General features: G+C 38.0%; 2 protein-coding genes across 3 annotated transcripts in view; both read right to left on the bottom strand.

The window, feature by feature from the left end:
• cdkal1 (CDK5 regulatory subunit associated protein 1-like 1) overlaps positions 1–5,433 on the bottom strand; it is a 198,514-nt gene extending 193,081 nt beyond the window's left edge. The window contains exons 1-3 of the mRNA XM_060871015.1: positions 5,274–5,433; positions 4,525–4,685; positions 2,616–2,728 (exon numbers count right to left, since the gene is read on the bottom strand). Of these exons, the coding sequence (XP_060726998.1) occupies positions 2,616–2,728; positions 4,525–4,682 (271 nt within the window). The 5' untranslated portion in view covers positions 4,683–4,685; positions 5,274–5,433. The remainder of the gene's footprint in view (positions 1–2,615; positions 2,729–4,524; positions 4,686–5,273) is intronic.
• An 11,335-nt stretch (positions 5,434–16,768) lies between these two features.
• Positions 16,769–24,191, bottom strand: LOC132846336 (uncharacterized). Of its 2 annotated transcripts, XM_060871012.1 has the most exons (3): positions 24,125–24,191; positions 23,961–24,033; positions 16,769–18,562 (listed from the first exon to the last, which is right to left on the bottom strand). In XM_060871012.1, exons 2-3 carry the CDS (start codon positions 23,987–23,989, stop codon positions 16,996–16,998), a joined length of 1,596 nt encoding a protein of 531 aa, XP_060726995.1. In that variant the 5' UTR covers positions 23,990–24,033; positions 24,125–24,191; the 3' UTR covers positions 16,769–16,995. The 2 variants fall into 2 exon arrangements, with proteins under 2 accessions (XP_060726995.1, XP_060726997.1); XM_060871014.1 differs by lacking the exons at positions 23,961–24,033; positions 24,125–24,191 and adding an exon at positions 19,119–19,666.
• Positions 24,192–26,026: the final 1,835 nt, after the last annotated feature.

Here is a 26,026-nt window from a genome sequence, read left to right as displayed (position 1 = left end):
GACCTAACGAATCCTCTCCTACTATTAACATGCACATATTCCAGCTCAAACCCAGACTCAACAACACAGACTTGTCCTGTGAAGAGCGACTGACACCCCCAGGTCTGACTCACACACAGACACAGCTACCTGGACCTGCCAACTTGGACTTCATTTCACTCACACACACTCACACACACTCACACACACTCACACACTCACACACACTCACACACACTCACACACACACACACACACTCACACACACACACACACACACACACACACACACACACTCACACACACTCACACACACACACACACACACACACACACACACACACACACACACACACACACACACACTCACACACACACTCACACACACACTCACACACACTCACACACACTCACACACACTCACACACACACTCACACACACACTCACACACACTCACACACACTCACTCACACACACACTCACACACACACTCACACACACACTCACACACACACTCACACAATCTCTCACACACACACACAATCTCTCACACACACACACAATCTCTCACACACACACAATCTCTCACACACACACACTCTCTCACACACACAATCTCACACACACAATCTCACACACACAATCTCACACACACACACACAATCTCACACACACACACACAATCTCACACACACACACACAATCTCACACACACACACACAATCTCACACACACACACACAATCTCACACACACACACACAATCTCACACACACACACACAATCTCACACACACACACACAATCTCACACACACACACACAATCTCACACACACACACACAATCTCACACACACACACACAATCTCACACACACACACACACAATCTCACACACACACACACACAATCTCACACACACACACACACAATCTCACACACACACACACACAATCTCACACACACACACACACAATCTCACACACACACACACACACACACTCTCACCCCTACTCTAAATGGGGGCCATCCTTAAAAATATTTTGGTTTGCAGTAACAGTTTTAAAAAAAAAAAAAAAAAAAAAAAAAAAAAAGGGACGGTGGGTAGGTCTCTTTTTTTTTTTTTTTTCCAAGTTTCAAGTTACAATTTTGGTGATGGTGATTACGTAGGTATGAATTTAAACAAATTAGCATATCGTGACGTCACTGAGTGGGTCTTCAATGTGCATTCGGGTGCATTATTGCAAACCTCATTTTGATGCAGACTATATAGACTAGACGGGAGAAGGGATGGGAAAAGATCTGGACACAGTTTTTCCAGAACTTCGTGCCAAGTTAAAGCAGTGTCAAGCTGTTTTAATGAATTTTTTAGATGTATTATGGTGCCCGAACCCGTATGACTTTGAACAGTGACCGCGAACATTTTGTTTACTGCAGCCGCAGCCACAGCCATCATTACCAAGCGCGAACACGTTGACTCTGACAGTGAATGAGAGGATGAGACGAAGCGAACGCACAGGCCATAGTGTGACAGCCGGTAACCAATAGTGTAAACATAGATGACGTCACAGGTTTTTATTTAAAAGAAAGAACGTAGCCTTCGTTTGTATGTAGGCCTAGGCAATTTATATATTTACAATACTTACTAAAATATAATTAATATTATTTTATTGCTTTTGTATTAAAAAAAATTGGTCGGTCTTAACGCAAATTTACAACCGGCAAGTCGGTCGGACTTAGAGCAAAAAAATTAAAAATTTGAGTCGGTCCTAAATTGACAGGGTCGGTCGGGTTACGGCAAACAAGAATATTTTAAAGGATGGCCTGGGAAATAATGATGCTCTTTAATGTCCTGCCCAAACCTACTCCATTACCCAGACTCCACTACTCTGGAGCCTGGCAATTCTGCCTTAATCTCCTACTACCACAGCTTCTCCTATTCAGATCTACCAGCTCAGTCCCTCAGACACAGACTCAACTTCACAGCCTTTAATACTCTGAACTAGCAACAACTTAGACCTGCCGACTCCAACTTAACTACACAGACCGCACAACATGGACTAACTACACCCACCCACTCAGTCCAAGCACCTTGAACCCTGTGACCATGACCTAACCACATACTTCCCCATCTTCTGCCATGAAGAACTACTATTCAGATCCAGCGATCGAGCATCTTGCATCTACCGACTCAGATCCAACTAGACGACTAACACAACTACCTGGAACCAACAACCCAGACGCAGTGACCTGGAGGTGACAACAACTAAGACCTGGCCAACTAACCTAATACCCCAGGTGCTCCCAAGTGTACAGTCTGAACGTCTTCAGTTTGTTCGTCCCAGTGAGGAAATTTTAGACTAGTGTTTATGCATGTGGAAGAAGGGGCATGTTCAAGAGCTGGTTCATAAATGTAGGGCAAAGCCAAGGAAAGTAAGTGTCTGTAATCACACACCTGTACTTAGATGTACTAATGACAGTTCCTCTGTTGTAGTGATCCTATACTGTATACAGCCAGAATTGGGAATTAATTCCTGGATATATTGGACCTTTATGGACACACTCTCTGGTCCTTAAGGTCAAAATACTGTACTGTAATGAGAGTAGTGTAACTGAGGGCTGTGTGTGTGTGTGTTACCAGTCATCTTGTAGCCACTTGCAGCCAGTTGCCCTGCCATGTACTCCCCATCTGAGCTGTTATGTGAGCAGCCCCACGTCCTCATCCACACTTTCTGAGTGCCCGGGATCACACTAGTGGGAGGAAATAAACACGTCTAAACACCTGTGATATAAGACATAAATTCTGGTCTCTGAGAGAATCTGAACGGCGGCATCATCGCGTCAAAGGTGTAATAACACAATCATAGTGCATCGTGTGTTTACACTACTGTTCCATGTTTACTCTCCTGTTACTGTGGCATCCAATAGGAAATAACCTGATCATATCATTTTGAATTTTAATGAACTGACTATGTGTTTCAAACCCACAAACTCTACTAAACTTACACACCATCAAGGAAAATAAGATTTCAATTTAACAGATTCTAATTTAGAGAAGGGGGCACGGTGGCTTAGTGGTTAGCACGTTCGCCTCACACCTCCAGGGTTGGGGGTTCGATTCCCGCCTCCACCTTGTGTGTGTGGAGTTTGCATGTTCTCCCCGTGCCTCGGGGGTTTCCTCCGGGTACTCCGGTTTCCTCCCCCGGTCCAAAGACATGCATGGTAGGTTGATTGGCATCTCTGGAAAATTGTCCGTAGTGTGTGATTGCGTGAGTGAATGAGAGTGTGTGTGCCCTGCGATGGGTTGGCACTCCATCCAGGGTGTATCCTGCCTTGATGCCCGATGACGCTTGAGATAGGCACAGGCTCCCCGTGACCCGAGGTAGTTCGGATAAGCGGTAGAAGATGAGTGAGTGAGTGAATAATTTAGAGAAACATTATCTGATCTTACTAGAGCGACAAGCAGAGAAGGTATTATAATGCTTTGGGCACTAGATGGCGACAAAAACGTTAAATTAAAACGTTTAATCTTTTTTTTGAATAAGCAGCAAAAAGAAAATGTATTTCTTTGTTTGGTTACAGGTTCATACTGAAGCCCTCATCTGAATTAAATAAACTACAGAATTGTGGCTTTTCAAACTACAGTAACTTTCCTGCTAGAACTTTATTCAGATTCTTTTTCATTTTATACCAACTGGAAAATACAACTCATCTATAATGACAAAAGATGCAATATGTAATTATAATAAAATCTTTTTATGTAGCTATTAAAAGCTAATGGTTTCTTTTTTAAAGTGAAACAAAATAGAATCAGCTCATTTAAACAAAGTAAAGGAAAAGATCAGCACTAATTTAATCATAAAATGTTGATAATCATTTGTAGGAAATTTTCAGTGTTGTGTACAGTTAGGGTATATTTACACTGTTATTATTGCATTGTACTGAAGAACTTTGAGATGCTCAAACATTGAGTCTCATTTCTCAAGTCTCTCATGTGTATCAAGTGTGCGTCAAGTCTCTCTCGTGTGTCTCATGTGTGCATCAAGTCTCTCTCGTGTGTCTCACGTATGCGTCAAGTCTCTCGTGTGTCTCATGTGTCTCAAGTGTGCATCAAGTCTCTCTCGTGTGTCTCACGTGTGCGTCAAGTCTCTCGTGTGTCTCACGTGTGCGTCAAGTCTCTCTCGTCTCAAGTGTGCGTCAAGTCTCTCTCGTGTCTCACATGTGCGTCAAGTCTCTCTCGTGTCTCACGTGTGCGTCAAGTCTCTCTCGTGTGTCTCACGCGTGCGTCAAGTCTCTCTCGTGTGTCTCACGTGTGCGTCAAGTCTCTCTCGTGTGTCTCTCATGTGTCTCACGTGTGCGTCAAGTCTCTCGTGTGTCTCACGTGTGCGTCAAGTCTTTCTCGTGTGTCTTACATGTGCGTCAAGTCTCTCTCGTGTCTCACGTGTGCGTCAAGTCTCTCTCGTCTCACGTGTGTCTCTCGTGTGTCTCAAGTCTCACGTGTGTCTCAAGTCTCACGTGTGTCTCACGTGTGTCTCAAGTCTCCTCACCTGTCAGCCTGCAGTTCCTCGTTAGCTGTGAGATCTTTCCGTTTTCTTACTCGGGGAATGACAGACTGTCTGCTTGAGGAGCGCTGAAGAGAAGCCGGCTGGCTGGAGGACACCATGTCCTCAATATCATCGACAAGAGTGTCACACGCAGACGGCATGGTCTGTGAAAATAAACACACACCATCACTACTGACACGTTACAAAAAATATAAGCAGGATATATCAGCATGGAAAATATAAATATAGATTTATTTCATTGATTTATACATGCAGACAAACAAAGTGTGTCTAAATGACATTATTAACTATTATTAACTTAATTAAATTTCGTGTGTTTTTTTTTTTAGTTTCACATATTACTTTCCACTAAATAATAATTTCTGCATATTATATATAATAATACAATATATGAATACATAAATAATAATGTGTAACAGCTGACAATGTAATACTTAAATGAAATGTAAATGATTTTTTCTTTTTATTTTAAAAACATTACTGAACTGAAACAACACACTGATAATTATTCATTTACTTTAACCCTAATTTCCTCTCTTTAATTAAGTGTCCTATCAGTTTACCAACATTAAACATTAAAATGTAATATTAATAATAACGTTTCTCAAATGTTCCTTTATCTCTGCACACAGACTGTAGGTTTATCCAGGTTCAAGCTAACAGGCTAATCTAGCTAGCATGCTGGAGCCACATGTGAGCTAAAAATAAGACAGCAGGACATAAATACTTACTTTACAAACTAACAATCAGGCTGTTTTATCTCTGAATAATCTTTCGGGATAAAATCCACCCCAAATAATAAAGCAGCTCAGAGTAAAACTTTATAAACGTTGGTTTAGCAGAGTTTGACTTGTTTATCTAGAAGCCTCCATGCTGAAGCGACACTTCAGCTCAATCCCAAACCGCCAGCTAGTGCACTGAGTATGTTCACTACATAGTAGAGGAGGCGTTGCGTTTCTGCGCCCTGTTTAATGCACTACATAGCAAACTAAATGCCATTTTGTGATCGAGCCTTAAAACAGCGCTGACTAATAAAATACGGCAGCTGCATTGGGACAAACGTGTAATATAACAATGTGTCCAGAGGTAGTTCGAATAAGCGGTAGAAGATGAATGAATGAATGAATGAATGAATCAGAATCAGAATCAGGTTTATTGTTGACACACACAAGGAATTTGGTTCCAGCTGTTTGTGACTCTCAAAAGTACAGACATAAATAACACTATATTATAAATAATAATTAAATAACAGGGGGCACGGTGGCTTAGTGGTTAGCACGTTCGCCTCACACCTCCAGGGTCGGGGTTCGATTCCCGCCTCCACCTTGTGTGTGTGGAGTTTGCATGTTCTCCCCGTGCCTCGGGGGTTTCCTCCGGGTACTCCGGTTTCCTCCCCCGGTCCAAAGACATGCATGGTAGGTTGATTGGCATCTCTGGAAAATTGTCCCTAGTGTGTGATTGCGTGAGTGAATGAGTGTGTGTGTGTGTGTGTGCCCTGCGATGGGTTGGCACTCCGTCCAGGGTGTATCCTGCCTTGATGCCCGATGACGCCTGAGATAGGCACAGGCTCCCCGTGACCCGAGGTAGTTCGGATAAGCGGTAGAAGATGAATGAATGAATGAATGAATTAAATAACACTAGCAGATGATGAGATACAATATTGACAGAATGAGTATTAAATATGAATATGGAATATGACTGATCAGTTATGTACATAAAATGTGGGAGTGCAAATAACAATATTGTGCAATATTATGCTTTTTGTACAATATACAACAGCAGTAGTGTGAGTAATATATACAGATGATGTGATGACTGACAGTCCTGATAATGCAGTACTTATGTTATGAAGCAGTGAATATAATTATGGTGAGTTGTTAATCAGGGTGATTGCCTGGGGAAAGAAACTGTTCCTGTGTCTGGCAGTTTTAGTAAGCAAAGTTCTGTAGTGCCTGCCAGAAGGGAGGAGCTGAAAGAGGTTGTGTCCAGGGTGCAAAGAGTCAGTGGTGATTTTTCCTGCCCGGTTTCTGGTTCTTGTGTCCTGGGGGGGGTGGGCAATTATTTTTTCCGCTGTTTTTACTGTGCGTTGCAGTCTGTTCCTGTCCTGTTTTGTTGCTTCACCAAACCAGATGGTGATGGATGTGCACAGGACAGATTCACTGACTGCAGTGTAGAACTGCATCAACAGCTCCTGTGGCAGACCATAGTTGGCATAGAAAGTACATCCTCTGCTGGGCCTTTTTGATGATGGAGTTTATGTTGCACTCCCATTTCAGGTCTTGGGAAATGGTAGTGCCCAGAAACATGAAGGCCTCCACAGATGACACTGTGCTGTTTGATATTGTGAGGGGGAGTAGTGTTGAGGGGTCTTTCCTAAAGTCCACTATCATCTCCACATTTTTGAGGGTGTTTGACTGCACCATAGCACCAGCCGCATCACCTCCTGCCAGTATGCATTTGGTTCCATTTTGTTCGGCAGTGAGTGGAGGTTCGCCAGGTGAATCTATGGTAGCGCAGTTCTAAATCCCCTCTGTCACAGCTTCACTAGCGCAACGTCGCGCTTCCCTTGCCAGCATCTCCTCCATGTACCATCGCAGCTGCTTCTCCAACTAAGATTTCCAAAAAACTGTCCAGGTTTGTGAAAACTGGTGAAAAGTTGTCTGGAGTGAAATGCCCTATGTTAAGCAGTCCTTCTCTAGTGTAAGTTATCACGGTAGGGTGACAAAACACACAGAAAGTAAACAAAAAGAAAGAAAGTACTGGAGAGAGTTGTGCCGAGGCTGCCATCCGAGGCGCCATCTTGTATATAGATATTGTATATAGACTTGTATATCCAAGTGGTGTTCAGGAGTGTTGAGTATATATATATCATTAGAATTATACTTCACTATCACCAGTGAACATTCAGGGAAAGGATATTGAGAGAGTGGACTCTTATAAGTACCTGGGTGTTCATCTAAACAGCAAACTGGACTGGACAGACAATACAGATGCACACTGTTATTTCTTGTTTTTTGTACAGTGCAATAAAAATGACACATTTAGCAACTGCGCAATAACACCATTTTGTAAACTGTGCAAAATTTCCTAGTGCAATTGGTTTGGAAGTGGAACTACCATATTAATTGCTTCTTTTCTTTTGTATTTTTAAACAGTACTGTATTTATTTGTACTGACTTTTTACTTTACATTTGAACATTTTTTCCTTTGCTGCTGTAACATAGAAGTTTCCCTATTGTGGGACGAATAAAGGTATATCTTATCTTATAGACATATTGGACAACTGGCACATATTCCCATTTTTCTCATACTTCATTGATGCACATAACACCTGCTATAACATATTTATTGTTCTACATATTCCTACATGATTATCTGCACTTGATCGATTGAATTTTTTTTTCTACTATTGATGCTAAACGACATTTCCATGCTATGTACCTGTACTATGCTATGTCTATATAGATCTATCTATCTATCTATCTATCTATCTATCTATCTATCTATCTATCTATCTATCTATCTATCTGTCTGTCCATGGAGCAGGGTTTGTACTCGCTGAGGAGAAACTGTGACGTTACACACAGAGATAATAGGAGTGTACATACTTCCTTTTGAGAATTTAGGGATGAGAGAATGAGAGATTCTCACACTGCTGCAGTCAGCGATGTATCTCATGTACTGTTTAATAAAATATGGTAAAATACAACCAAGTTATACAATGAAATATAACCAGTATACAACACAAATCTGCACACACTAACTATCTTACTAATATAAACTAGTTAGCATCAATAAACTTACTAGTTAATGTAAGGTAGCATGCTAGCTAAGATAAAGAAAGATTAAGATGAAATGTACAGTATATACAAATGCATAATGTGAACATAAAGTTTATTTAAGAATATAAAACATATAAAATATAAAGACACATGAAGTGTTAACTGACCTAGAGGTTTGTGAAAACTGAAAGATCAGCCTTATATTTATTCGGTTTCAGATGATGCAGTATTTTATTTTGTTTTGTTTTTTAATGTTTAAATTTGAAAGATAACAGAATCTGCACGTGATGCAGGCAGGATCCAAACTTTTGTATGAATCATGTAAGAAGTAAAATCAAGAATAGACACTAGTAAGAAGTAAAATTCTGTTTAATACGAGCGTCTGATAAACAAAAAAAAGTCATTTTTTAAATATTGTTTTTAAATATCGTAGAATAAAATATGCTGAAGTTATGTATATACTCACCTATAGCGTTAAAACTGGAAAAAAAAATCAAGATTATTTGTCTTCATAACATTTCATTCAATAGCTGGTTCATTTTGCTATTGAGGTGATTAACTGAATAATGTTTTTATTTCATTTCAATTATGCTACATATTTGAGGAATTATGATTAATAATATAGTTATTTATTCATATCGGTTTTATGTTCATATGATTTTTTACTTTTGTAAATCTAATTTAAGTCATGATTCGTGACCCATAGAAACCAGTTCACAATAAAGTAAACAGCGCCTCAATGTGGTTATGTAAGTCAGCTTCATCTGCCCCAACTATTCGATCAGAAAGATAGCCAAAAACAAAATTAAGTAATACTTTTATTTATTGAGTTTGAATTTAATAAACACTGATAAAGATTATTGAAAAAACAGCAGTTTTAATCATCAAAATTGGAAAACAAAAAATATCTTATTTCCCAGCTGCCAAATCAGATGAATGAAAAATATTAAAGAGTAAAATGACAGACATCCAAATTCCTTCACTAGTCACCCTTTTCTTTTCTTTTTTCTTTTTTTTTTTTTGTTTTTAATAAATCTTCTTCCAGAAGGGGACACAAATCTGGCATCATACACAAAAACACACATACACACGTTCACACTATCTAAAATGGTGCCTGAAAGTTTGTGAACCCTTTAGAATTTTCTTTAATTCCAATAAATATAACCCAAAACATCATCAAATTTTCACACAAATACTAAAAGTGAACCCAATCAACCCAAAAGAAGATAAAACTAGTATATTTGGTCATTAAATTAATAATGGCCGGAAAAATTCTTTTACATAACTGTGTGTCAAAAGTAAGTAAGCTTCTATGATTAGCAGTAAATTTCAGATAAAATTAGAGTCCATCTGTTTTTTTATTAACATAAACATTAATCTTTGTGTGACCAGTTAAGTATCTTTATTGATTTAGGTTTATTTGTTTTTATTCTGATGGGTGGATTTCGGGTCCGAAGACACAAAAGCACGGTTTAGTGGGGCGCTTTGGTTTCTCTCCTGTGTGCATGCTGTGTGGGTAGAAAGGGTCTTCCGGTTTATAATTTCCTGTTGCGTTCTCCTGCTTTATTCTTTTATTTTTCAGTCATGTAGCATAGTGACAATAGTTTAACATCGTTTGTGAAGTAAGAGGTTGGTGTGGGTTATTTTTGGGAAGGGGGAGACTTTTTAAAATGTTTTTTTTTTTGTTGTTGTTGGTTTGTTTTCAGGTGCAGCCAAAGAGCGCTAGCTGCTGTTTTCTGTTTTTTATGTACATTTCTGAGCAGTTTTATAAACTTGACTCATTGCTGGTTTACAGTCGGGGCGGTGCGGATGTTGCGGCAGTGAACCGCTGATTTACAGAGTGTTTGTTTTTAAAGATTGTTCTGCCCCATTGACTTGTATGATATATTTCAGTAATGCACTGTTGGATATTTATCCCTGGTACAAGTCTATTGAATTAACCAGTTTTGTATTCCGGGGGGCACGGTGGCTTAGTGGTTAGCACGTTTGCCTCACACCTCCAGGGTTGGGGGTTCGATTCCCACCTCCGCCTTGTGTGTGTGGAGTTTGTATGTTCTCCCCGTGCCTCGGGGGTTTCCTCCGGGTACTCCGGTTTCCTCCCCCGGTCCAAAGACATGCATGGTAGGTTGATTGGCATCTCTGGAAAATTATCCGTAGTGTGTGATTGTGTGAGTGAATGAGAGTGTGTGTGTGTGTGTGTGTGTGTGTGTGTGCCCTGTGATGGGTTGGCACTCCATCCAGGGTGTATCCTGCCTTGATGCCCGATGACGTCTGAGATAGGCACAGGCTCCCCGTGACCCGAGGTAGTTCGGATAAACGGTAGAAAATGAGTGAGTGAGTGAGTTTTGTATTCCTGCTCTTTTAAGCAGCTTTGGTTCTTTTTGGGTTTTTTCCCTCATAAAAAACACTAATTTGGCTTTACCGGTTGCGTTCAGAATGTTATTTGTATTCTTTGTTTCCTTTGTTTCTATAAGTGTATGTTACTATATAAATGTCCACCTACAACTATCTGAAATGATTTTTTAGGCTTAACAGAAGGGGAGTGTTAGGATTTTGGGGGGATGGGAGGCAAAAGTGAAACAGAAGCCACTTGGAGTCAGGTGAAGGGTAATTTATTAGTGCACACATGTGGTAACAAACCCCAACACACAGTGTAATTAAAATAATCCAAAAAGAAAAAACTCTACAAAATTTAGCCTATATACAAACTGTTTACAAGATAATGTTTACAATAATCCACCAAGACTGACTGTGTATGAGCCATTTTATACTCTTAGTCCCACCCGTGGATCTAACCATTCTGAAATCGGAAGGGGGTTTTCTCCTCTGACTATAGGAACATTGGCAACAAAATATACATTAATGAAAATAAATAAACACAAACACATAATTGAACACACATGTCCAACCACCATTAAGAATTTAAACACCAAAACAATACATTTTTATACAGGCATGAACTGGTGACCCATATGATGTCACACAAAAATGGCTGCTCAGGTTGTATATTGCACAGGTTTGGTTCAGGAAAATGGAAACTGGTGAGTGTTTGCAATCTTTGGGTGTGTATATATTGCCCAATAAATAATAGTAGATAAACTATTATTTCAAGTCACAGTGCCTCAACCTCATCTTACACTGTGACATTTCCTCCCCCTTCTGTTGACACCCCCTGTGGTGTCCTAGACAAAAAATCAGCAGTACAATTTTCAGGGCCAGACCAATAGGATACAGTAAATAGAAACCACCGTGTAATACGGGCATTTGTATCTTTTATTTGGTTTAGCCAAGTCAAGGCTCTATGATCAGTCTCCAAGATGAAATCTCTACCAATTAGGTAGTACCTAAAAGAGTCCAAGGCCCATTTAACTGCCAGGCACTCCTTCTCCGCGGTTGAATACAATGGGTTGAAGTTGTCCTTGTTCCCCTTGCAAAAGTACAGCACCCAGACTGCATTCTGGTGCATCTGTCTGGACTGTAAATGTTTACCAAAGTCTGGACTCAGCAAAACAGTTTCACTGCACAAAGCATCTCTTAAGTCTATAAAAGAACTTTCACAGTCAGTTGTCCAGATAACAGAGTTGGGCTTATCTTTTTTAGTTAGTTCAGTGAGTGTTAACGCCCTTCTTGAAAAATTGGGGCTAAATCTTCTGTACCACACTACTAAGCCAAGCAAAGCTCGTACCTGCTTCTTGGTTGTAGGACATACCGCTTGCTTGATGGCATCGACTTTCCCCACCTGTGGGTGTATGACTCCATGTCTTAGTGGGACTTGCCAGTACCCTTTGCATAGGTCAAGTGTTGTGAGGAACTTTGCATGACCAAGTTTCTCAAGTAGTTCATCAACTCTGGGCATCAATTAAGGATCATATTTGCTTACTGAATTGAGTTTTCTGTAGTCAGGGCAGAATCATCCTTCTTTGGTACAAGCACAATGGGGTGGCTCCACTCACTAGATGATTTCTCTATGACTTCCAGTTCCTGCATTAACTCCAACTCTTGCTTCATGACTTGCAACAGTCTTTCTGTCACCCTGTACATTGGTTGCCATATGGGTTTTGGGTCTTTTAAATGGATGTGGTGTTGGACAAAGTCTGTTCTTCCAGGTTGGAACAGTTGGTCCGGGATGCATTCCAGCAGTTGTTGTCATTGTTCAGCTGACAAATGTTGAAGGTCTAGGTGGCACTCACTTTGAACAGGTAAGTATTGCTCCTCTATTTCATTATCTTCAACAACTCGAACCAAGAGCTCTTTCATATCATTTTGTGGTGAATGTGGCTGAGAGGGACGCTGATGCCACTGTTTCAACATGTTAATGTGAAGTGTCTGTAATGGTTGTTGCCTGGAAGGCATTTCTATTTCATATGTGACTGGACCAAGTTTCCTCTTCGCCTGATAAGGACCATTTTGCTAGGAGCTTGTTCTCTGATGTAGGGAGCAGTAACAGAACTTGATCTCCTGGTTGAAAGGATCTTGATCTGGCTTTTTGGTCGTACCAAACTTTCTGCTTGACTTGGGATGCTTGCAAATTTTGTTGGGCCATAACAGACGATCGCTGCAGCAGCCCTTTCATTTTAAGGACATAGGAAAGGATGTTCTGCTTGCGTGGCTTGTCATTAGCTTCCCAGCTGTTCTTCAAGACATCCAGAGGACCTCTAACCCGATGGGCAAACAGCAGTTCGAAAGGCGAAAACCCGGTGGATGCCTGAGGCACTTCATATTAAGCAAACAGGAGGTAAGGTAGCCATTGTTCCCAGTCTTTGCTGGACTCTGACACAAACATTCTAAGCATGGATTTTAATGCTTGGTTAAATTGTTCAACCAGTCCATCAGTCTGGGGGTGGTAGGGAGTTGTTCGTACTCTCTTGATCCCTAGTAACTGCTAGACTTGCTGCAGTGTGTGACTCATGAAATTGGGGCCAATGCTCTGTGAAAAATGGCATTTCTCTAAGGGTGCTCTGTACAGACGTTTTGGATGACTGGGTCACATTTTGAGCCTGAGCTCTAGTGACTATCACACACCACACTGTCTCCTGCACAAAATCAGCCAGAACTGGCATACCTGTACCTAGCAAAACTGGGTAGGGCAAATCAGCTGCAATACCAACGTTCATTAAGTCTGTGTCTGTGGTTATTTCAAGTCACAGTGCCTTAACCTCATCTTACACTGTGACAGGGAGAGTGTATTTGTCTTGTTTTACCTATTTTCCTGGGTGAATAAATAACCCAGGTGGCGTAGTTGTTTTTTTTTTTTTTCATTTTTAATACTTTAACCAAAGGTTACATTTGCATAATAAACTTTGTATTGTGTTTATGTTCTGTAAAGCTGTTCTGAGACGATAAAAAGTGCTATAGTAATTGAATTGAATTGAATGTCCTTCTAAGCATTAGTATGAAGAATAATCAACATCCTTGATCCCTAACTAGACAATAACAGCAAACTGAAGTATTCTTAAAATTGTAATAAGTCAGGGCTCAAGTTTTGAAGACAGACAAGAGTGAGAGAACCACTGGCCTAGACTACTTGTTCTGAGCAGGTGTTATCAGTGAACAGGGTGTAAAAATGTTGGGTAAGTTACCGACACTCATGAAAATCTGATGCTGATTATCTGGGAAACATCTCTAAAAGCAGTCAAAATGTCATTGTGTCAAACAAGTTGTGAATTTGTTGTAACATTAAAACAGGAGATCATTACTTACTCTGTGCTCAAAGTGATGCTCGCAGCTCCACTGGTTTTCTCTGAGGGTGAACGAGGATGATGCTGAACAATTTCAAGATATGCTTTTTTCATTGGTTGTTTCATTAAATCTTACCCAGATACAATATTGCTATTTTCTGATTGGCTATTGTGTAGCCTCTATTTTTGATTGGCTGATAAGTGTCAGGCTCGACTACAGGGGAGACGCGCTTGGTTCCTGCCCGGTTCTATAGAGACAGCGGTGCGGACAGACATTTTGGGCGCTGCAGCTTATTAAATATATGATAAATAGTAAGGTTTTCTGCGTGAGAAATACAATGTGTGGCGGGAGAGCGTGATAAAAGACCGAAATGAGTGACTGTCACGTTAATGCGTGATACTTGACAGCCCTGTTAGTACATAAACATTTATTCTTAATTGCTGCAGGAATAAATACTAAACAGAATGAATTTAATTTAAACTAATTTAAAAATGTCATTATGTCATGATTTAAGTTTTATTTTCAATCTAATCACATTTGGTTGGAATGTCCGATTTCAAATATAGATACATGAGTATTCATAGTATACGTGAACTTTAGTTCATGCATACTTAAATAAAAACAGGTAGAGTTTGTTATATTAGGTATATTTAGGTTTAACCTGATAATTTAATAATCTTAATTGGAGTGTCCATGTGATTTACTGATCCTTGGGTGAAAGAGCAAACAATATAAATACCACCAAGTCATGACTTGTGACCTGAGTTCTGGTGGGACAAACGGTTTATTGGGTTGGCAGGCAAAAAGGTTGTACAGTAAATGTATCCATGACTCTCGGTTCTATGTTTAATGTTATAGCCCCTAGACAATCTTACAACCCCTAGAGGGCAGGATGTAGTCAAGAGCAGGTTCAGAATGAACTGTTCCGAATAGGTGGGACACATGTTTGGTGTTCCAGGAGCCTGGACTGTTAAAGAAATTTCATAATTTTTTTCAATTTACTTTCAGTTGCTGGTTCGGTACATTTTGAAACGTATCAACATTTTGATTCAAGGAAAGTGTAAATACAGCTCAATCTAGAAAGGACATGATCTGTCAAAACACCACAATTTCAAGTTTCTATAATATTTCAAGTGTACTAGATTTCTTTAGTAGTATTATCTGCAATAATGAAAGCTACCATAATGACCATATAAAGTTACATTTACAATGCTGAAAGTAAAATTAATGATGTGTAGTAGGTACATGTTAATGCTGCTTCTTCACATGAAAACATTTTAATGATCATCATAAATGGTCCACAATCAGATACATCACAACTAATTCTTTAAAAGATCACCAGAGAGCATCATCACATATTTTAAATGTCTTCTGTAACATCTGTGTCTTCTCCATAGTGGTTTGCAGTTGTAATCCTTTAAAATCTGTATTGGTGTTATGTTCTACCTGCTTTAGCATTGTCTTGATTTATTTTGTTTTTCTTGGTCATTGTTTGTGTCTTGCTTTTGTGCCTTGTTAGTCTTTATTAATGAATTTTTCTCAGTCACTTATATCTTATATTCTCAGTTTGATTTCTTTACATCATATATATATATATATATATATATATATATATATATATATATATATATATATATATATATATATATATGGATAAAAATACACAAATATTGAATTTGATTTGTTCTAATGACATTTTTTTAAACTTGAAGTAATTTATACTGACGTATAACGTTTTCAGATTGCGTAGGAAACCCTTCCACAATCCCACTAAGGAATGTGTCCTAGTTTGCACAGGTTAGGTTGAAAACACAAGATCAACTATCAGAGTCGGTCTTACCTTGAATACAGGTGTCCTTGGAAGTCCCCTCGGTCTTCTAACAAAGGATCCTCTTCAAGTTCTTCTACCTAATCTATTGTTTGAATCTTTAATGAGAAATACATTAAAAAATAAAGGAGTAAGATTTTTTGTCTTTTCAGGGTCCTCACAATGGGAGGCCTTGTTTTTATTAAAAGTACAATACAGATAAATGTGTGTAATATATGTAATGTAAAATAAAAGTAAATTACAAATAAAATCTCCTTCAAATAATCAAACATTATTAGAATAAGTAAAATTTATTAAAATGCAAAGATTATTACAAACCAAGAAAGCTTGTGTTTGTTCTATGATGCACACAGAGTATAACATGCACTGAGGCTGTCTACAATAGAATGCACACACAATGTAATTCAAGACAAGCTTTTATACATTTCCAAGCCTTTCACCAATACGGCATGCTTATTGACTTTAAAACCAACATTCCTTTCCATTCCTCTTTCCCCAAACCGGTAACCCTGTGGTCAGTGACCTGTTGTATTCTTTAAGGTATACATTCCTTTCAAACAGCACAAGCTTGCAATATAATCTTACTAACTAAGTCCCTCCCCCACAAGTGTTGGGGTTTCCCTTTACGGATTACTGTCAGCGGTATCCTTCTGAGCACTGAGGGTTGACTTTTTTCCAAGAGAGCCTTCATATAACATACTCGGCACATCTTATTTTTTAACACAAGCAATATTATTGCATACATATTTTGAAAGCAAAGAAAGAAAAAATATATAAAGAAATAAAGAAAACTTAATCACTTTAATATTCTTCATCTTGATCCATTCTTCATTTCTGTCTCGGAATAGAGTCTGATTCTTTTTCATCCACTGATTTCTTTATTCCTCAAGCTTCATATTCTTTATTTTATTCAACAGTTGTTTTATTTCTTCTGCTGCTTTTTCTATTCTCTTCTTTTTTCTTCTTCTTTTTGTCTTTTTCTCCTAGCTCTACGTTTTCTGGTATTTATAGCCTTAATCTCACTTTTCTTTTGTATGGGAATATGAGAGCAGGGTTTTGAAGTTGAATAACATTGATAAGGTTCATCTAATGAGCATGAAGTTAACCATTCATTTCCTTCATCAAGGAAATGATACAGGCTTTTCCTGTATGTTTATGTATCCACTAGTCTAGCATTGACCAGTAATCATTTGTTGCATACAACTGTATATCAACGCTGCTTTTTATATCTTGAAGTTTCTGCACTTGATCTGGCTTTCCTGTTTCTTTCACTTTCTCAATCAAAAAATCCAGATGTTTCAGTGTAAACACAGAGTCCCTCTTCAGGGCGATCTCCTCCAGTTTAACCACATATTGATAACACTCTTCCACCAGTCTCTTCTTCTCTTTTTCCATTTCTTCCATCTCATTCTCTATTTGACTCATCAAGCTCTTGTTCTCATCAGACTTTATCATGTATTTTATTTTTAGATCTTCCTTAGTCTTCTTGACCCTTCTTGTCTCTGACACATAGTATTTTCCCTCTTTAACATGATCAGTGTAGTGACACTTTCCATTACACACTGTGCACTTCCCTTTAGACATGACACTACACCAGGAGAGACCTAGGATGCACCGGCACCATGGGTAATGACAGTTCTCCTCACAGACGCTACAACAAGTAGCCTCTTTCCATCCATAGTGCCACCACCTGTATTCTAGTGGTACTTTTACTTTATAGACCTCATCTACTTCATATTCAAAGTTATCATTGTCTCTTTTTTCTTTCTCATTTTCCTGTAAAGCCTCTTTTGTCTGCTCGAGCTCTTTTTGTTTCTGTTCTGTCAGTATAATCTTATCTTTTATATTGGAGATGGATGCAGTCAGTTGTTTGCGGCTTCTCAGCACTTCTACTGTCATCTTTACACTTATGGGTTTACTTTCTTTCAGAAAGGACAGAAAGCTCTCCATGGTTGTGTTCAACAGATTCCATGAAGCTTGATAATCATCTGATATTTCATCATCATTAAAGTCTTCACAGTGACTGTTGTCGAATCTGAAATACACAGGTTCTCCTTCAGCAGTCAGAGCACATGGGATTTTGGATTTCTTTACAAGCTTAATGGCATTATTAGGCTTTTTGGTAGCATGTGTGATGAACAGGACAATGTTTTTCTCCACATCATTGCCAAATAAGGAGAGAACTGCATTAAAAATATAGTGATGCCTATCAGTGAGTCGAGCGGTGATTGATATCATCACAAGGCAAACTGCATCAAGTTCATAAACTCCATCGTTAAAGCTGAATAACCCAAGTAAACTTTCAGCAACGTTTAAATCCTTTTTACCTTCTGTGCTTCCGTACCCAGGCGTGTCAATGATGGTCAGAGAGAAAGGGCAGAGTTCAGTAAACACGTCATACACTGTGACTGCGTGAGTCTGAGAAACAGTTTGTTTTTCTTCTGTCTCTATGATCTCAAACCACATTCTGTCTTTACTCTCAACACCAAGCATGTAGTTGACCATGGCGTTGATGAGAGTCGACTTTCCTATTCCTGTTTCTCCAACTATTAATATGGTTTTCTGGGGTTTGTTCTTCTGTTTTACTCCAAATGCCACTCTCTTCAGCTTTTCATCATCAATTACAGTCCTGGTGTTTAGAATATATCTGGTGATGAATCCTGTTATTGAGCTGCTCTCTTTTTTGATTTTATTTAGTTGTTCTTCCACTGAGGTGGACATGTCTTCATTCCTACAATGATTAGATCATAATGCAAACAGTATTTTAGTGCTGAATTTCATTATAAACATGTAAAACTGTAAATATGAGCAGGTTTGTCTTTTTCTTCTACTGGTGTGCAGCCAGAGGTGGGCAGTAACGAGTTACATTTACTCCGTTACATTTACTTGAGTAGGTTTTTGAAAAAAATTATACTTCTAAGAGTAGTTTTAAATCACTATACTTTTTACTTTTACTTGAGTAGATTTGTGAAGAAGAAACTGTACTCTTAATCCACTACATTAGGCTACAATGATCTCGTTACTTTTCTTTTTACCTCTTTGGTATTCTACGCATCAATTTTAATGTTTAATTTGGACAGATAGAGAAACTTCCGTTAAGGCTCTACCACGTGACTGTTTTTCACCAATCAAACGTAGTTGTGCAGTCTCGTCACGTTACCATACTCAATCTCAGCAGCGGGACGCGTTAGTTAGCCACACAAACATGTCAGAATCAACCGTCGGCAATGCGAACACAAACGAGGAGGAGAACCCGCACCCCGGCCTCATATTGAAAGCATGTTTACCTTAGTAAAAGTGCGAGAGAGCAGCTACATTATGTGGTGTCTTCTGTGTCTGCCAAAGCAGATAGGCGCATGTTTGTCTTTTAGGTTACATATGACAGAGCTCTCAAGTCTTCACCGTGAGACACGCATTTCAATCAGTTCACACCTTGTATTTCTTACGCTGAGAAGTAAGGGAGAACTTTTTCTGCTATATACTATTATACTAATTAATGAACGAGGCGCAGACATACAGTACACAGAGCAGTTTTGTCGAGTTCAGCTGTTTCGAGTTTTTTTTATGTGCTCAACTTTACTCAGCGCCGCAAGAGCCGACAAACAGATGACGTCAGACGTGTCGTTTCTTGCAGCGCCGAACACACACACATTTAAAGGGATAGTTCACTCAAAATGAAAATTCTGTCATCATTTACTCACTCTCATGTTGTTACAAACCTGTATAAATTTCTTTGTTCTGATGAACATGAAGGAAGATATTTTGAGAAACAAAAACAGCTTTGCAACCAGAAGCTTTAGCTTACCTGAAACTAAGGAAAGTACTAGAGGCTTCCTGAAATGAATTAAAGGAGTAGAGATGTATTTCATTTATTGCCCTTTCATCAAGGCATCAAATGTGCAACAATCACAACACAAAAGAAATGAAATGTGTGTGTGTGTGTTTCCTTCTGTTGTTCTGTCACTGGAGACACACACAGTTTGAGAATTTATGGGCTGCCTCGTTCTAGTTCTGCCTGGTAAAAAAAGTATAAAGGTTTGGAAATTTGTGTTACTTGTGCATATTTATTTTTTATTTATTATTATTTTATTTATTAAGTACTTGAATTTACCTGAATTATTTTAATTTAAGCTATTTTGTAATTAATTAATTTACATTTATTTTATTGATTGGATGAGCCATAATTTGCCTAAAGATTATTTTGTATTTTTGTCTGTCTGATTGTTGTCGTGTTAAAAAATAAATCAGACGTTACTCAACAGTTACTCAGTACTTGAGTAGTTTTTTCACCAAGTACTTTTTTACTCTTATTCAAGTAATTATTTGGATGTCTACTTTTTACTTTTACTTGAGTCATATTATTCTGAAGTAACAGTACTTTTACTTGAGTACAATTTTTGGCTACTCTACCCACCTCTGTGTGCAGCTATAATATTGAATTTTGACACAAGTTTAGGTTGAACTATGGATGAACATGGTTTTGAAAGAGTATTAAAAAATAAAAAATGTGTAAAAACAGTAAAAAAAAATGTGGCTCTTGGTCTCTGACTGGTTGGACCCCTGGTCTACGATAACGAAGATGCTTAGTGGAAATATAGCAGAGTAAAAGTATACATTTTATCTACATTTTGTGTCTTTAGTCTTCAGCGTTGTCTTCAGTAAGTGATAATTTAGCTCAGCTGGGTTAATCCAGGTGACTAACTGTGTCAGTTAAGAACATCCCATGTTTTTGACTGAAGAAACACTTGGGTTGCTATCATATGTTTTGGTCACAAAACCTCGTCACTGATAACAGCACTGATTCAACACCACTGTTATGGACAGAGCAGGTGCATATGGCAGGGGTGTGGAGAGCAATAATGAGACAAGTCTAGCAGAAGATCAGTGTAATGTAATGAAGTACAAATACTTCGTTACCGTACTTAAGTAGAAATTTCACGTATCTGTACTTTACTTCGCTATTTAAAATTATCTCAACTTTCACTTTTACTCCACTACATTTCCTAGATAAAATGTATACTTTTACTCCGCTGTATTTCCACTAAGCATCTTTGTTACTTGATACTACAAAATAAAATCAGCAGAAATGTGTGCGACTGAAATAAAGGAGGTTTGGCGAATCACTGCTCATAGATTGTATTACGCAGCTCCGCACGCTATATTTCAGCGTAATGTTGCCAAAAGGAGGCGGAAGCACAACTGAAACCGCTATAGAAGCACCTACTGGAGGACCTCCCGTTATCGTAGACCAGGGTCCAACCAGTCAGAGACCAAGAGCCACATTTTTTACTGTGTTACCGCAAAGAGCCACATCATACACATGAGCACACATGATCATCACCTTTTTTTTCCCTGCCATTTTGAGAGCGAACTTGACACAAATTGTTTACTCAAATGATCTTGCTCCTACTGGGAAACTTTGAGGTATTTTCATCCCACTCACCTGCGCGTTTGATGAAAATACCGTATTGAACTCAAGTGAAGCGAACACGCACAATAAAAAGACACAAATACAAACTTCAGTATGAACGTAAGAGCCGCATGAAACCGGGCAAAAAGCCGCGGGTTGGCCGCCCCTGTCATAGACGACCACCCCGACAATAGTGGTGAACAGGGTGAAGAAGATATCGTTATACACCCGTGGCTGTATTTGCAAGAAATGTTTCTGTACATTGGAATGAAATATTCTTCCTACCGGATGAAGTGCCTCTTATGCCTACTGAAAATCACTGAAATTTTACTTTTTACTTTTACTTCAAATACTTAAGTACATTAAATATCAGAAAATTACTTTTGATACTTAAGTACAGTAAATATCAGATACTTTAAGACTTTTACTTGAGTAATATTCTAAAAGGCAACTTTCACTTCTACCAAAGTCTTTTTCTAGTACGATACTTGTACTTTTACTCAAGTATTGCTTTCTAGTACTTTATACAACACTGCTACGCAGTTTTATTTGGGACAACTTGGCATAATGTTAACTTAACATTAAGGCAAGTCGTCCCAAATAAAACAATGCATGGGAAACGGCTTTGGCGTGTTAGTTACAGTGCACTATGCAACAAGATATTGTAAACAAGCTAACTTTAACTAGATAAGTAATATTTTAATCGCTAATATAGCAGATTCATGGAAAATTACATCGTAATCAGCATTTCTGCCGCAACTAATTTATGAATGAGTCTGCATCAACTACATTAAAGAGAATCACTTTATTTAAAGTGAATAAAATCCCCTACTTAATGGAGTTCAACATTAACTGAGCCGCAGCCACACACCTGACTCGTGTTTGTAGAGAAGGTGAGATGAACTGGGAAAGCAGGCAGTGGGTCAAACCACTGTGAGGAAGTTCCTTGTTTTTATTGTTGTGATTATTTTTTATGATAGTTTTACTTTCTTTGAAGAAAAACTTTGAAAATAACCATAATGATGCAGTCTCCATGCTACAATAATAATGATGAAAGCAAAGTTTTTCACTGTGGGGACATGTCTTTATAAGTACAATTTGACTGTATTATTTGTGTCCCCCTTCAAAAATTGCTCATGAGAAATTTGATATTTATTGTCCCCCCCACTGTTAAATGAAATTTACGCCCATGCGTCCTCTATCTTAAGACCATTAATTCCTCTCCCGAGACCAAGAATAACATTGCCAGATGACACATGCTACCTAAATGTGAAAACATTTTTCAACAGAATTGATTCTGTTAAAATTATGATACAATAGAGATACAGATGCAACCTTAAATTCAGAAAAACAGAGCAAAAAATTTTTTCCCTGAAAAATTATCTCATAATTTTGAGATAATTAAGTCGTTAATTCAGAAAAACAGATTTCTGACAGTAGATTTTTTTTACTGAAGTGAATGCAATACGCTTCCGTACATCCTCTTACCATCTGAGGGAGTTTTTTTACCTTGCCACAGTTGCCTCTGTCAGCAATGCGGGGATAAAAACAGACCCAAATGCAAGATAGCTAAAATAAACTGAATTTATTAACTAAATAACACGAAACAGCGACAAAGTAAAGAAAGTAACAAAGGCGGGGCAGACACGTGACACAGAACATGTAATAAGTCTAAAATTAACCTCTAATATTAATCATGAAACTTTTTACCTACTATTAATATTAAACATTTTGTACTTTATTTCTAATGTTCAGTAAACATGTCCATTGTTAAAATCACTATAGAAATAATTAAATTAGATAATTTATAAACTGCACAAAATTTCTGCATCTTGACTGTCTTTGAATCATATTATGTACATTACTTATGTTCTTTACTTTTACAGTATATATATATATATATATATATATATATATATATATATATATATATATATATATATATATATATAAAATTGTTTACTTTTGTGACGTTTAAAGCATTTAGCAGATGCTCTTATCCAGAGCAACTTATACAACTAGTTATTATCAAAAACCTCAAAATCCTCATAATAATTCACAACCAATGAGACTAACCATACCATTGAGAAGGCTTTGTGAAAACCATTAATTGGCATTTGAGCCAAAACAACACCATAAATTAAGATAAATAAAATATTAATTTTAATTATGACTAAAAAAATGGTTAGTCTGTATACATAAATCTTTAAGCTATAAACAAACATCTCAGCTGACAGATTCATCGCTCATTTAATGTTATTAATGTTATTTGTTGTTAAATATAGTTTAAATAACATCAGAATTGCTATGGTGAACATGTCTGCAGTAGGAGACTGGGCTGGTTCACGGAAGATTTTTACTGAGCACACTCATTTTTACTGACCACATTTGCTATTAATCTAGTACTATTACAAAAAAAAAAGACTACATGCTTTACATACAGCTGTAAAGAAACACACGTGTAGTATGGTCTCAAGCACTACTCAATTCAAGCAATTGTAGCTTACGCATTTTATTGAAATTAATAGCATTGTAAAAAAAAAGTGTTTAGTAATCAAAGTGCATGAAAGCACAAGCAAATATAAATTTCATATCTGTGACAGTTCTGTAGGTTATTCGTATTAAAAACATTTGTAATTCTCTCTCAAGCAATATCAAATTTTTGGGGAAATCAGATTTTTTTGAGTGTTGAAGGAATAATGAAAAAGGATAAGCTTACTTAAGAGAAGAATACTTGCACTCTTCCATGGTGTTTCTAGATGGAAGCAGAAAGCAGCTGGTGTTGCTGAAACCTAATTATGAAAAAAGAAAGTTTTTTTCATCAGACCAAACTAAATTATTTTTAGAATAATGCAGTTTTATATTTAAAAATAAAATGTTTACCTTTTTTGTTTTAGAAACTAAAACACATCACCAGTCATCTTGTAGAGTGACTGTACTTTGATTTGGCCATAAACAGGTTACATCACAAGCCACTCCCGCTATGAGTGTCAGGTGATTTACTGGAAATCCTACTGCAGTCCTACTGCAAGCTGAAACAAGTGTCTCTCAGAAATATCATCATGGATGACTGATCCTCAGTTAAAGCTCAATCCTAGAAAAACTGAACTGCTCTTCATCCCAGGCGATTTATCCCCAGGTCATGACCTTGCCATATCCCTGCACAACGATCTGATCTCCCCTTCAGCCACAGCTCGCAACCTTGGGGTAACCATGGACAATCAACTGTCCTTTTCCTCTCATGTTGCTAATGGGACTCGCTGATGTCGGTTTGTTCTTTACAACATTAGAAGGATTCGGCCATTTTTGTCCACACAGGCTGCTCAGGTACTTGTTCAGTCTCTTGTCATTTCAAGACTGGATTACTGCAACGCACTGCTGGCAGGTCTACCTATGAATGCAATTTCTGCAAATGATCCAAAATGCAGCTACATGGCTTGTTTTCAATCTGCCAAAGTTCTCACATACCACCCCACTGCTGCGATCCCTCCACTGGCTTCCGGTAGCTGCACGCATCAGATTCAAAACACTAATGCTGGCCTACAAAATCAAAAATGGACCAGCTCCCTCTTACCTCAAAGCCCTCATCACTCCTCACACTGCAACTCACACCCTCTGATCTACCAGCACTGCTCGACTGGTTCACCATCTCTCAGGGTAAGAGGCAAGTATACTACAAGACTCTTCTCTGTTCTGGCACCAAGGTGGTGGAATGAACTTCCCCTAGCGGTCCGGACAGTTGAGTCACTGGCTATTTTCAAACGGCATTTGAAGACCTACTTATTCAGGAAACACTTCAACTAGCACTTCTTTCCCTATCTTTTGCATTTATATATATATATATATATAAAAAAAAAACATTTTTCATTGTAACTTTGAACAATGTTTTAAACTCATGGTATCTTAAGTATGTAACCCAGTGTACCAGCATTAATGTATCCAATGATGGTGGATGTGTGTAGCCAAAGACAGCACATAATAATGTGTTAATATTACATGTATACACACCTTTGTGTTAACCTTCCAGACACATTTAAGCGATTCTGTACGTTGCTCTGAATAAGGGCGTCTGCCAAATGCTGTAAATGTAAATTTTACATTTTTGTGATCCGTAATGAGTTTAATGTGTTCTTTAATGTGTTCTTGATCTCAGGTAGCCACTCTTACTCAACCATACCTTAGCTCGGAATGCTACAAGAGAGACAAATTATTAAAGATATTATTATAGAAAGAATACCAGAGGTGGGAGTAAGTCACACATGTGCAAGTCACAAGTAAGTCTCAAGTCTTAACCTTCAAGTCTCAAGCAAGTCCGAGTCATTTTTTGTCAAGTCAAGTCACTGCTTTATGTCAAGCAAGTCAAGTCAAGTCGTAGCTTGAGTCAAGCAAGTCACTGGCAAGTCATACATATGTTTGATGGTTTAACTAAATGTATATATTAAACAAAGTTAAATCTACAGTATTTATGGACTATGAGAGTTTTTTTTGCAACAAAAATGATTATATGCATTTATTTTTAAAAGGTGTCCACATACAGGTGAGTTGTAAATACAATAAAAATCTAAAAATGAATAAAAATCAAAACTACAAAGAATAAGATGTAAATGTAACTGAAATAAGGCCAACATAAAAGCATAAAAAGTTTCAAGATGCCTCAAACATGGCAGAAGACCATGGAAAAGTAGATATAAAAAAGTACAATGGTTACTTTGCAACCAAATGGCATTTATTGAACAGGCATTTCCTTTTAATGGGACATGAACACATCCTTAAATTAGATCTTTC

Source organism: Tachysurus vachellii, chromosome 5 (assembly GCF_030014155.1).
Source record: "Tachysurus vachellii isolate PV-2020 chromosome 5, HZAU_Pvac_v1, whole genome shotgun sequence".
NCBI lineage: Eukaryota > Metazoa > Chordata > Actinopteri > Siluriformes > Bagridae > Tachysurus > Tachysurus vachellii.
The sequence above is the reverse complement of the archived record's forward strand: the minus strand, read 5'-3'. Positions and strand labels throughout refer to the sequence as shown.